Source organism: Phalaenopsis equestris, unplaced genomic scaffold, assembly GCF_001263595.1.
Source record: "Phalaenopsis equestris unplaced genomic scaffold, ASM126359v1 Scaffold000258, whole genome shotgun sequence".
In the NCBI taxonomy this organism is placed as follows: Eukaryota; Viridiplantae; Streptophyta; class Magnoliopsida; order Asparagales; family Orchidaceae; genus Phalaenopsis; species Phalaenopsis equestris.
In genome coordinates this window covers 1,213,315-1,227,027 of record NW_018164700.1, presented here as the reverse complement: position 1 = coordinate 1,227,027, position 13,713 = coordinate 1,213,315, and the positions used below count along the sequence as shown (strand labels likewise).

General features: G+C 32.8%; 2 protein-coding genes across 3 annotated transcripts in view; both read right to left on the bottom strand.

Moving 5' to 3' along the window:
- Positions 1 to 277: 277 nt before the first annotated feature.
- On the bottom strand, positions 278 to 3,394 carry LOC110024576 (cytochrome b561 and DOMON domain-containing protein At5g47530-like). The gene is made up of 3 exons (XM_020724622.1): positions 2,795 to 3,394; positions 1,774 to 2,028; positions 278 to 742 (listed from the first exon to the last, which is right to left on the bottom strand). Exons 1-3 carry the CDS (start codon positions 3,392 to 3,394, stop codon positions 410 to 412), a joined length of 1,188 nt encoding a protein of 395 aa, XP_020580281.1. The 3' UTR covers positions 278 to 409.
- Positions 3,395 to 7,158: 3,764 nt separating this feature from the next.
- LOC110024496 (N-acetyltransferase 9-like protein) overlaps positions 7,159 to 13,713 on the bottom strand; it is a 17,938-nt gene continuing 11,383 nt past the window's right edge. Inside the window, exons 4-7 of one of the 2 annotated variants that reach the window (XM_020724499.1) lie at positions 12,893 to 13,025; positions 12,746 to 12,784; positions 12,075 to 12,131; positions 7,380 to 7,467 (exon numbers count right to left, since the gene is read on the bottom strand). In XM_020724499.1, the coding sequence (XP_020580158.1) occupies positions 12,078 to 12,131; positions 12,746 to 12,784; positions 12,893 to 13,025 (226 nt within the window). In that variant the 3' untranslated portion in view covers positions 7,380 to 7,467; positions 12,075 to 12,077. Of the gene's footprint in view, positions 7,468 to 12,074; positions 12,132 to 12,745; positions 12,785 to 12,892; positions 13,026 to 13,713 lie in introns of both variants that reach the window. The other variant, XM_020724501.1, reaches the window with a different exon arrangement.

Sequence of the window (13,713 nt, the reverse complement as noted above, 5' to 3'; positions counted from 1 at the left end):
ATCCCCCCAGACCAATGAAGCCACCTATCACCTAAACTTCAATTTTAATTAGAGACCAACCAATTTGTGCTGAAACATAGAAATAAAATAATTTGTATGTAAAAAATTGAAATTGAAGTTTAGTTGATTAATATGTTAATACATAAGAATTGGGTGATAGGTACATAAATTCCATATACACATCTTATACCTAAACTTTCATATTTAAGCACACAACACGCAAATAATTAGTATCACATAACAAAAACAGTATTAACACTTTTTAAATGCTATGCGGGTTAAGTATGAAGTAAAGGGTGAGATATGTAAATACATAAGAATTGTGTGGTCCAAAATAAAAACATATAAAAAAATACACTAAAAAAACAAATTAAGAAAAAATGAAGACAAAATTGATCCCAAACAAACCCTAAGCTTCCTGATTATACCTGCTACCATAACCAGCATTCCCATTCCCTCCATTCTCACCCTGTTGAAACTTGTCAGAACTCCCAGATTTCTTCTTCCTGTTCAGAACTATGGCCCAAGTGGCGGCTTCAAGTATCACTGCAATGCCTCCAAGAGCTGAAACGATAGCAATGTAAGCTTGTTTCCATTTGTTCTCAGGTTGTAAGATATCAAATCCTTTGAAAATGTTGATCACACTGAGTATTATGACTGCGTAGCCTGTGAGATGATGGTAGATGTTCCAGTAAAAGCGATGCTTGTGCTTTTTGTTGGGTCTCAGGAATAATGCAAACACCTAAGATTTATGATTTCATAAACAAAAAGGTTTAGTTCCGTGTCGATGTGTAGGTAGAGAGACTCTAAAAATGCAAGTTTGAGGTAATTTTAAGGTTTGTTGTTTAGCATTTTAGACCAACATCACGGTTCTGTTTGGAAAATTATTTTTTTGTTGCATTTAAGAAATTTTTGCAGTGAGAAGCTGTTTGTTTTGTGATTAGATCTGTAAAGTGTGATAGCTATAAGAAAACTGCGGCTTGACTTTTTGAAAAAAAAAAAATATTTATAATTCACACCACAGTTTTCTGAGAAATTATTTTGCACGCCAACAGTTTTATAATTGCATTTATAAAAAAATGCAGCAATCTTGAATGGAGCCTTTAAGTAGAAGATTAAGGAATATGGAAAGTCAAAGAGACTGAGATATGACGGCTTAGTTGATCCATATACAATGATTAGTAGGAAGATTTAGTCTAATCATATGCATATCTTTCAAACTCTTCTAAGAATGAATTTGGGACAATCAACTGACTTAGCAGAAAAATCTATGAAATTGTGATTTAGATTTTTTTTGAAAGAGAATGTTGAAATCTAATAGTGTTAGAGTAAAAACATTGTTGACTCATAGAGCCAACTTTTTATCCTATGAAAAAAAAATGTTGTATAGACTTAAGGCCTGTTTGGGGCAACTACAACTGTTTGAAGAAACAATTGTGCAGCTGAGTTGGCTATTACATTTTTTGAAAGCAAATCTTTTTTCGATCCTCAATAATTAAATTAGGAGGCTTCACCTATTTCCTAATAAACATGAGCTTCTAAGCTGGCTCAAAACAAACTTCATACTCCCCTCCAGAAACAATTTTGCTTTCAAAGCACAGGAAAGAAAAACCAAGCAGAAATAGAAAAAACACAGCATAGAAAACAAACAAATGTGTGTAAAGTTTAGCTTTTTTACCAGAAAATCCACATTTCATAGAGATTTACACTTCGAAAACACTGATTCAAGACAGTTTCAAGCTTTAACACATTAAATTGAAACAAGACTAATACCTGGAGGGTAGCAAGGCAGAAGAGAGCAATTCCAATGTTTCTGTGGGTGTGGTATGTAATTCCTTTAGAATCACTCCCAAGCATAAGGCCAATTACCCATCCAGAAACCCCTACCGCATACGCCGAGATCTGGCAACCAACATGAAGGTAGAACCATGCTGGATCTGCAGACTTAAACACCCTCAAATATCTTGCCATGATAGCTCCAATGGGCATCAAAATGCCCCAACTCACAGCATTCAGGACTCCATGTCTCTGCCATATATCAATTTCAATCACGCCAAATAGACTAAATTTATTAGAATGTTTAGAAGATGGCACATTTAAATACATACCACCTAACTACTATGTATTTACATATCAACATCTAAACTTTACTTTTTTACATTTATACCACCAAATCATTCACATCACACCAAAAATACCACCATTTTAACTTTTAAAAAGTGCAATACACCATTTCATGCATAGGTAAGGTGATATGTATGTAAAAATTGATGTTAGATATGCATCTACATAAAAATTGAATGGTATCTCTGTAAATCTTCCTTGAAAGATTTCAAGAGGTCTTAATAATCACAAGAAACATGTTAATGTTGTACATGCCAAAATGCTAAAATAATCAACTTTGAGCCTAAACATTTAGAAAAAAAGAAAAGTTCAGAAAAAAAAAAAAAAAAAAAAAAAAAAAAACTGCAGGAATGAAGATTCAGGGGAGAGAGAAATGGGGGGTGGAATTAAGCCAAATCTTTTCATCTTCCCACACAGGATTCAACATTAGCAAAAGCTTACAGATTATCAATCATGGAATTTCAGACAGACAAATCCAAAGAATGAAAATAGTTGATGCTGATCTTTTCTCATCTAAATGTACAAGGAAAAAAAAAAAGCAGATTTCTTCAAATTTCAAAGTTACCACTTCAGCTAAATCAAGAAAATCCAATAAACGAATCAAATGAACCAAATTCCAAAGTAAAAAGCTTCACATATTTTCAGCACTAATCAACTAATCACCACTTACATTCTTGAGATTCAGCCTGGAGTTTCCGGCCGCTGTAAACTGCCCAGAAAGTAAATCCAACACTCCCGTTGACAAAACATTCGGACCAGTCGTCCTGTGCCCATTCGGAAACCCATTGGTAAACAAATCAGACACCTGCCACACTTGATTAATCCTCGTCTTGTTCCCTGGCAACTCAATCGTCGCATAAATAATCATTACCCCATTCGCAAACTCTGATTCCATACTATAAACCTTATAGCTAAGGCTTATATTACTCACAGTAGGGCTAGTGTTGGCTAAAGGGTAAGAGATAGCAGTCATGGAGCCGGTCGAATCGAGGAAGGCGAAGATAGCTTGAGCGCCGATCATGCCGGAACCGGTGGGGTTGAGAGCCCAAGCGATCCAACCGTCGGCGGATTGAGGAGCGCGGTAGGCGATGTCGACGGTGGAGTTGGAGGCGTGGTAGGTCCAGTGGAGAGTGCTGGAGAGCTCCGGGAGGGAGTTGCAGAGAGTAAAGATTCGGTTTTTGGAGAAGTTGTCGAGGGTGCAGCTTTGTTGTGGGGTGGAGGATGGGAGGAGAAAGAGGAGGAGGAGGAGGGGGATTATGGACATCGACATTTTTGGCGGAAGAGGTGGGATTTTTTTGCGTCGGGGAAGAACGGAAGAGGAGTTTTGGGTTGCGGAGAGGTGAAGGTTGGATTTGAGAGGTTTGGAGGTGGAGTAATTTGGAGGATTGGGGATCTGAAAGGGAAAAAGTTCGATTTTTTTAGAAGAGGGGAAGCTTGTGACGGATTAGTTGGCGGTTTATAGCTTAAGTTTAGATGTTGTGTGTGAAAAATTCATGGCGGTTTATAGCTTAAGTTTAGATGTTGTGTGTAAAAAATTCAAGTTTAGGTGTTACGTATGTAAATACATAGAAATTAAGTGGTATGTATGTAAATCTTAAGAAATAAAATATATATGCCGCCCCGCCAATTTTGTTAAAAACTAAAAGTAAATTTACATATTTAACCTGCAATTATTATATATTTACATATTACACACAAGTTTTTAAATTTAGATTAAGTGGTATGTATTTCTTTTTTTTATGAAAGAAATGTTTTTATTTGTTTCACACGAAACTTTTTATATCACAAATTATATTACATATTATTGAATTCAAATTTGTTCGTGAAGCACACTAAGATATAAAGCTCCTTAGAAGTGCGAGTAATTTATTCATGTGTTTTTTCCTAAAAAATGCCCTCCTTAGGTCATGATTTTCATATTTATAGTGCATAAGGATTACATTATGAAATATCAATAATGTCATTGAAATTTTTTACTGCTGACCACTGTATCTGTCAATATAATCATTCCCATGATCGAATCGTTGTTTGTCAAATCTCCCTCTCGCTTTCTACAGAATTAGCAAGTCGTTCGTCTATTCATTCGGTTGGTCTTTTTGGCCCTCACGGCTTGATCATCTGCTCTATGTCGACCGATAGCTCTTGGTGCCTACCGGGATTGACTCCTCGACACCGCTTGATTTGATTTTCAAAATATATTAAAAAAAAATTAATTACAATGTTCTCATAGGCTTTTCGCCAAAAATGAATTCTTTAGTCTTTAAAAAAATTAAGACAATTTAAAATATAAATTTAATTAGTCAAACACATCCCCATAATTTATGATTATTTAGTTTGGCTTGAATAAGAATTTATTTATGCAAAATAATAATAATTTTGCTTTGGAGTGGACCCGATCGGTGGAGAAACTATTGAGTACGAAGACCGTACGCAAGCTGCGTGCACTTTGAGATTACAGCTGCACATGTGGGACCCACTGACATACAGGATGGTTGATGCGCAGCTGTTATGGGAGAGCGCACGCAGCTCTACGTACACTCTCCGTACCGAATAATTTCTCCGATCGGTGGTCTTGAGCTTAGGATAAGAAGGGATAGGAGAATTCTTTATAAAAGCATTTAATTTTAATTCAAATCAAATCAATCTTAATTTAATTTAGATATGGGGGGTGTTAGATGGTAAATACATAAGAATTGTGTGATGAATGTGTAAATTTGCCTAATAAGATGCTGTTACATAACTTATTAAATTCTTGAGATTAAACTCATCCTATATAATTTTTAAAATTTCAAAATAAATTCAATAATTCTAAAACTCATCCAAATGTAAACTGTATAAGAATAAACTGACAATTATTCAGCTGCTTCTTCTTAATTTTTCTACCAACTGAACTTTTTGAAAAAATATCTTCAGCTGCTTCTTCTTAATTTTTCTACCAACTGAAATTTTTGAAAAAATATCACATCAGGACTCCGCACGTAGAGTTACGTGCAGAGTCCAATGAAATTACGCCGTGAAGGTGATCGACCTGGTAACACAAGGGAATATTCCCCTCGTGTTATTCTGTATTATTCATGTGTTATTATATGTTATTCAGGTATTATTGTGTTCTGAGAATATTCCCGATGTTATAATAACACATCAATAATACTTGAATAACACACAATAATACCTGAATAACACACAATAACACATAAATAACAAGAGAAGAATATTCCCTTGCGCTACCAGTAAAATTTTTTTTTTTCTACGTGGCGTGATTTCATTGAACTCCGCACGTTTTAGATTCATGCCATTACAAATACAAAAATGTAATAACACATAAGTAATTCTACGTACGGAATCCTGATGTAATATTTATTCGAAATTTTCATACCCGATGAAATACACATTTTCATGTACATCTAAACTAGGATGCATCATATATGTAAAAATTAATGTTCATATATATAAATACAAGAGAATTATATGATATGAATGTAAACCTTCCAATTGCACACATACAGCTAATGTTTATCAATTCCGGGAAATTCAACTTTGACCTATTCATATTACAATATTTTATATTTGACCAGCTCTTCTGGCTTAAGAAAAAAAAAAAAAGCAATTACTAACTATATATTTAATGATAAGTTTGACCAGCTCCTTTTTGCAACAAGTTTTGACCAAGGGAATTTGTGTTGAGTAAACCAAATTCCTTAAGCTAATTAATATTGAAGGGAAATAGTGTTTCATAAGCCAAATTCCTCAATTCATTATGTAAAAAATAAGGAAACATCATGATAATACAAGTATATATATACCAATATAAAAATAGGAGCAAAGAGTAATTATGGAAATGCATAATAATGGTAATATCATAAATTTCTAATATAAATATTGATCGCATGTGATAATATTATTATTAACTCTTGAGGGTGGGCACACAATTGCACATACACCATTTGTCACTACCCACGTTTCATGAGCCGTCCTAGCTCCCATCAAGTTTACAACATTAGATGGCATATGTTCACTAATATTAGATGGCATATGCTCTCTAAAATCAACCGAAATGAAGTCCCATCTTTAGAACAATTAATTTCAAAGACTTATGCTGTCCAGGGTTTTCATTTATCACATGTTTGCCCGCACATGCAAGCGATGTATCAAAGGGGAGAAAATATTCCGCCAGGACATCGCACGTGCGGACATCCGGACGGAATGTTTTTTGGGCTTGAGAGCTAGCTTTTGATACAAATACAGCCATGGTTTTGTGAGAAACTCCGTTTCAACTAGGGGTGTAAACGAGGCTCAGCTCGTGTTCGGCTCGTTTATATTTCGAGCTAAAAAAGTATGTTCGTGTTCGGCTCGTTTGCTTAATAATTTAATAATTTTTATTCAATTTTCTTAATCAATATTTTAATTGGTTATAAATCTTTGTAGCTATGTAGTCAATTAATTTTTTTTAAAATACTACTTATTATATATATATATATATATATATATATCTGTGTGTGTGTGTTATGCTCTGTTTGAGGTTTAGTTTTGAGCTTAGTTTTCTGTTTGGACAGCCGCCGACGGGCCGAACACGAACGAACACATCTTAGTTCATGTTCGGCTCGTTAACTTATCGAACAAAATTAACGAGCCGAACACGAGCTGTTCGCGAACAACGAGCTGTTTTGACAGCCCTAGTTTCAACATCAAGGCTGTCATGCAGAAAACATAAAAGCAGCATTATGTGTTGCCATAAACATGCCTCATATAAAAATAAGAGATGAGAGAAAAATAAAAGAAATGCAAAAAAAAAAAAAAAAAGATTAAAACATTTACTTAATAACAAATATTATAAGTCTCTATCATAAATCTTAATCTCATGTAATAATGTCAATATCATTATATAATAACTTTAATGACTCCAATATGTAGAACATACAACATGCATAAAATAATGGAAATAAATTAGGTGAGATATTCAAATCACATTCACACATTTTTTTTTGAATGTCCTTCCTGTATCAATTAGCTTTTTTTTTTTTTTTAAGAAGTCTGTAGAAAATTTTTTTCATCAAAAAAATAATTACAAAGAGGTGGCTAACAGTTCTACTAAATACCCATCACACATATAACTCACACAATAAAAACAAAAACCAAAGAACCTTTAGCCACGATTACAAAACCACCCAAGAAAAAACACTTAAAAAGACTAAATGGTACGAATATAAGATCATCACTTTTAATCAATCGATCTAGCTCCAAAGGAATAATAGCAGAAAAGCAAAACTTCTGGAAGTCCAAACCTCTTTTAGTCGCCCAATTTGCACATTGATTGCCTTCACGCTGTATAAATATCCAATAAACCTGCACAAACTCAAGTAAAATAAAAATTCTTTTCATTTGAAAAGAATAACCAAGTATACTCTTTATTCTTATTGAAATAATTCCACAATTCAAGAGAATCTAGTTCAATCACAATATAATTCCAACTGCATCTAACAGTCAGAAACAAAGCCAAAAAAAAAACGACTCAGCTTCAGCACAAATAGGAGAAACCCCATGCACAGGAGCAGAAAACAACAGTAAACAAAAGCCAATGGAGTTACGGCAAACTCCACCAATACCTGCAATCAAATTATTCCAACTACCATCTGTGTTGAATTTTAGAACGCCTCTATTAGGTTTTTTCCACATAACAGGTTATAACTAGCAGGAATAGATATATTGAATTTATTAAAAATCTGCAACATATCACTTCCAATAAGCTTATTAAACCTGCCATACTTAAGCATCTTAAAAATAAAATTTCTAATATAAGTAAAACAGGAAAGTTTAGAAATCAAATTATCCTTGTGTTTAGTTTCATTCCTAGTAAACCAAAAGAAACCAAAACAGTACAATTGAAATGAAAGCAAAGAACAAACCTCCACTGTAATTCCTCCAACAGTTGCAAAAACCAGCAATGGAATTCAGCTTTATATCATTAATCCTTTTATCACAGAGATTAAAAACATTTAACCAAATATCCTTAGCAAAAGCACAGTTCACATAAGTTCAGCATTATTCTCATCCTGATTACAAAGAAAGCATCAAGAGGAGAGCCTCAAACCCTTCGTTTTAAGAATATCATCCGTAAGAATAATACAATGAAGAAACCTCCAAAAGAAGAAAGAATGAGAAGGCTTCACGAAAGAATTCCAAGCCCATTTTAGATCCATGCCATTACAAAAATATAGAGACTTGACAAAATTTTTAGTGATAGAGATACCACTTTGACCTTTAATTTTAATATTATCGTTACCAACAGTAATAGGGATCTTAGCAATCAAATTAGCATCCCCTCACTAATTAAGCCATTCAATTTCTCTAAGTCCCAATTGTTATTGTTCCAACACTTATTAACAGCAAACTCGATCTCAAAAGGGCCCAAATAAGAATTAGCCAAAAGAGCTTCACCAAACCAATTATCATACCATAAGCTACAATTCCCATTACCAACATCCCAGTATAAGAAATCCCTGTAATTCTGACAACTTTAAGCATTTTCTTCCAAACAAAGAAATCAAATGATAGAAAGAGGGTGAGAATCAAAAGAGACCAAAGAGAATTATCACATCTAAATTGAAACCAGAGCTTCATAAAATCATTGATACTTTTAAAACCCAAACCACCAGAAATGTGCTTAAACGCTTCATTCCTCATAATATTATACCTCTCCTAAGAAGCAATTGAATTCATAATTTCAGCGCAAAATCACAAAGAGGTTTTTCCTATTAGCAGTTCATATCACTTGCTACTAATTTCTTGAAAGAAATCGGAGGAATTAATTCCTCCCTCCAATGAAGCATCCAATATTGATGTTATTAAGAATAGAATTCATTTTGTTGTGAGGTTTAAATGCAGGAAATGAAATTTTAAGGCAATACCCCTCATATTTTAGCATTTTAAACTCTAAGTGAATGTTTTTGTTACTTTTTTGTAGCCTCCTAATTCAATCACTTCTCTATGATGCTATTTTTTTAGTACTGTTATTTACTCAGACGGTTCCTGCCTTAGCTTCTATAAACATCTCATATTTTTGCACACTATGGGGCTTTGTCTGAGGATTTACATTATTTTGATCACACTAAGATAACGACTTTTGACACTATTTCATTTAATATGCTCAATACTCAAGCCTGCAGTCTTTGCTTCTGCCATTCCTGTGTTGATACTGGTTACCCCCTATGGTCTTGCTACTCTTCTTTGCATAAGGACACTACACTTGATTGAAAATTGGAAAAAGTTCTGGTTTTGCCACTCTTGTGTTGATACTGGATGTCCCCGATTGATTTTGCTATTTTTCTTTGCATATGATACCACTTGATTGGGAATTGCAGCAAATATTGGGTTTCTTTTAAAGCTATGATGAAGAATTCCCCTCACAAGCATGGCTAAACCAGTTACCCAAGGCAGCTCTGGATTCGCAGTCCTGGGATCATTTCTGTAGGCTCGATATTACACTTGATTCTTCCCCAGCATCTTGCTAGGTGCTCAGATTTTAGTCTTATCAGCTTAATTTTGTGATCAGGCAACATTTGTTTTGCTTAATTGTTGTATTCTTTATTGTTTCCCCTGGATCCTACCCCTTTTTCTGGTGCCACTATCGTTTTTGTTGCTCTTTGGTTAACTCTGCATGGAGTTTATTAAATCATGATGCAAAGATTCACTCTAGCTCATTTACACTTCTATCCCTTCATTTATTATTTTGTTCATATGCCGTTTTTTATGATCTTTTATTTCTTCTAATATGATCTTTTTGGTTATTCTTAACTATCTATGTAATCTTTTATCATTAATAAAAAGCTGGGTGTGCCTATCAAATCCAAAAAAAAAGAGAAAAAACAATATAATATTTGATTAATAAATCATGTATTAGACTCATTTCAAAATAAATTTAGCAATTTTAAAATTAAACATTATTAAATTTGAATTAGTAAATTTTGAGAAAACTATTGGGCTTTTATAATTTGAAGAATAAAATTATGTGAAATTTATGAATTAACATCATCAACCTCATTCACTATTGTATGTTCAAATAAAGAATTTGTTAGAAATAGCAGAATTTTTAAATTTTTTTATAAAAATTTAAAAGCCAAGCCCAACTATTGTGTTTACTAAATCAAAAGAAATACAATATTGTACATCTATCAGGCTAAAATGAAAAAAATGTAAAGTTAATATAAGTTAATATAAATAAACACTAGTATATTTAACTCTAAAAACAATGTGCTCCTTAATATCACAATTTTCAATAAAATAGAACCAAAATATTTAAACCCGTCACATATAAACGTCTCATAATTTAATTATATTAAACGATAAATATTAGCATTGTTCTACACATTCAATCTTTGATCTACTATTTCCAAGACTTCCATCTTATAATAATTTTCACAAGTTTAATGCCTTCATAAATATCTCCATTATTAAAACAAAAAAGACGAAATTCTATGATAATTATAAATTATTGGCTAACTCCACAACTAATATTAAACTAGTTAATACTCCATCATACATAACAACATAATATTAACTTATCTTTGGCAAAATCAACAAATCTTCTTATTAGTATATAATTTATTTATAAACACTCCAAAAAATTGTTACAACAATCCATATAACTAATCATCCTATCTCACATCAAATTTGACTAAATAAGAAAAAAAAATCTAATTTAGCTCTTTAACAATCCAGCTTAAGAGATTTAACAATTACTTATCTTCTAAATTTCATCACCTAATCCAAAAACAATAATTTTTTTATTCCTTTGTTTGTACTCTTACAATATATATCCTTGACCATTATCCTACGTCATAAGATCAAACAATCTCATAGAATAACTATACAATTTTTCGAAGAACACTTCTCGTAAAACTTATTTGTTTATTTGTGATTTAATGACTCAATTTTTATAAATAACTATATATGTCTCAATTCATCAATTATGCTCCTTTCATCAAATTTCATTAACTACAAAAGATCATATGCTATATTAAAGAAAAAAAACCAAATATATCACCTCCCATTAATTTTTTATCTCCTATTCCAATTATTAATATTTAAACAAATAGTAATTTGCATTACAAGACAGCAAATTTGATTTGAAATAGGAGAGAATTCACATATCCACAAAGTCTACAAAGCAAATGCTCATAAATTTTTAAACCCAACTTTTTGCAAGGTACAACTCCAAGGAAATGAGGAAAAGAAAAATTGGTCAGATCTCCCTCAAAAATTTTGAAAAAACACAGCAAGCAGAGTTCTGCAGTCAATCAATCTAATCATATAATTTAGATCAAACCCAAAAAGCTCATTGAAATATTTAGCCAGTTCCATAAGATAAAAACTAAATGCTATAATTAAAAAAAGACTACAGGTTAAAAATACATTGCCGCTACCATACACAGGAAAGATGTCCTGCAAACTTATTAGCATCTTATTAACATGCAACAATGTTCATAATGCTTACTTCATCTGTTATATTTCAAGATAAAGTGTGTGAGTGTGTGTGCATACATGTACATACCACAATCCTTATGTAGACAACTAAAGTTTGATATTTGCATTTATGACACTGGTATTATAAAAATTATACATAAAATATAAAAAGAAATGTATTAGCGATATTTTCGATGTGATATTATATCAATTTAAATAACTTTAATTAATTGTAATTATTTTTATACCATCATGGTGAATTCCCAGTGAGATATTGGTTGAACTTGTGAACCTTAAACCTACCACCGATTCAAGGTTCAGCCCAAAAGACCATAATCACTAATCAATATATAAAATAAAAGACCTTAATTTGGCGTATGCAAATATTAAAATCCTGCTAGTGGTGCTAAAAAGGGCTAAGCTTAAGCAAAAGAAGGTTCGGAGGGAAACTGTAGCTATATGTCAATGCTGTAGGGGTAAGGAACATTCACCAGTTAGGCGATGGCATCTACAAAAGAAAGGTCCGTCACTTGCAACTCAAGTGTAACCTGTCAAATGATGGGAAAACATGAAAACCATAAAAATAAAAACAAAGATAGAGCGACAATTTAAAATCTCTCATCACAAAGTGAAATATCTAAGTTTTTTTCTATTTCAACTAATTCATGGCTAGAGGTGTAAACGAGTAAAGTCGAGTCCGAGCTACCCTCAGCTTGAGCTTAAGCTTGATTAACTAATCGAGTTTTAGCTCGAGTATAATTCTATGAGTTTGAGGAGGCCATGAGTTAGCTTGTTTATTACAAAAGAGAGAAAATAATATTAATTCAAGTTAGTATTATGAGAAAATGACAAATTAAATGAGCAATTAGATAAATAACAAGAAATCAAATAATATAAATAATCATATTTTTTTTATTTTTTAATAATTTAAAGATACAGTATTGAATTCTAATATTATTTGGGTATATTTTTTATTAATATTTCTTAAACAAGCCCGCTCACTAGCTAACGAGTCAAATCGGGGCTAATTAGAGTTGGCTTGTTATTTCATCGAGCTCAGTTCACAAGTAACTTATCGAGTCGAGCTTGAGCCGGCTCATTAGTCGGCTTGGCTCAGTTATACCCCTATTCATAGAAAACAAAATGAAAAACTGAGTATTACCTCATTGAAGGCAGCACTGTAAGAAACATCTTTGAAACCCTGCGTGTAAAGATGACCCATTAGAAATGAATAATGGCCTCTAGATACTGGCTCATGAAAAAATGGTTTGGGTGAGGGGGAAGGAGAGAGAGAGAGAAAGTGAGAAACCAGCTTATGGAAGAGCTTAAGTGACGGCAAATTTGATTCACTAATTTTAGCACGGAAGGTCTGAATTCTATATTTCTTAACAGCAAATGCCATCATCATCAACACAGAGTCTTCACCAAGTCCTTTGCCACGGCTGTCTCAGGGAGAATATTAGAAACAGAGAGTGAGATACAACATTTAAAATGGCGGAATAGGTTGAACCATAGTTGGCAAGGTACAATATTCAATAATTTAAGTATGTCATTTAAAGCTGAGCCGCCGACTCTAGTAGTGAATCCCTTTAATTATTATTTATTGAATAAGGTAGTTATTCCTTTTGTTTGTTATGTTCCTTTCAAAATGGGTTGTCTAGCTGTGGATGGCTGGAGGTTGGTAAAGTTTTTTCGCCTTCTCCTTTAGCAGACAGATAATAATGGGAAACAAAATAACTTGTTTTAATGAAGAAAAAAGGGAGGCCCTATTACAAAGTCTAGTACAAGATATATATTGTAAAATTGGCCAAAGGACACCAAAATATTGTTATAGAATAGTCTAAATATACTAAAGCCTGACGTCCCTGTGTGTATAGCAGAGAGTATATATTTTAATACTCCCCCTCAAGATGAGCTATAGATATTTTTGACAGCTATCTTGGATAACAATATTAATAAAGGTCTGATGGATAGCGGCTTGGTTAATATATTTGCCAATTAGTATTAGATCTAGATCGGCATGAGGGAGGCAATCCTTTCTCGAGTGAAGTAGCAGTCAATATTGATGTGTTTAGTCCGCTCACGAAAAAATAGGATTAGTAGATATATATATATATATATATATATATA

Coding starts and splice junctions, on each gene's coding strand:
- LOC110024576 (XM_020724622.1), bottom strand. CDS start 3,394: ATGTCGATGTCCATAATCCCCCTCCTCCTCCTCCTCTTTCTCCTCCCA. Junction 2,029..2,794: donor CCAGGCTGAATCTCAAGAAT/GTAAGTGGTGAT, acceptor GATATATGGCAG/AGACATGGAGTCCTGAATGC. Junction 743..1,773: donor TCTGCCTTGCTACCCTCCAG/GTATTAGTCTTG, acceptor CATAAATCTTAG/GTGTTTGCATTATTCCTGAG.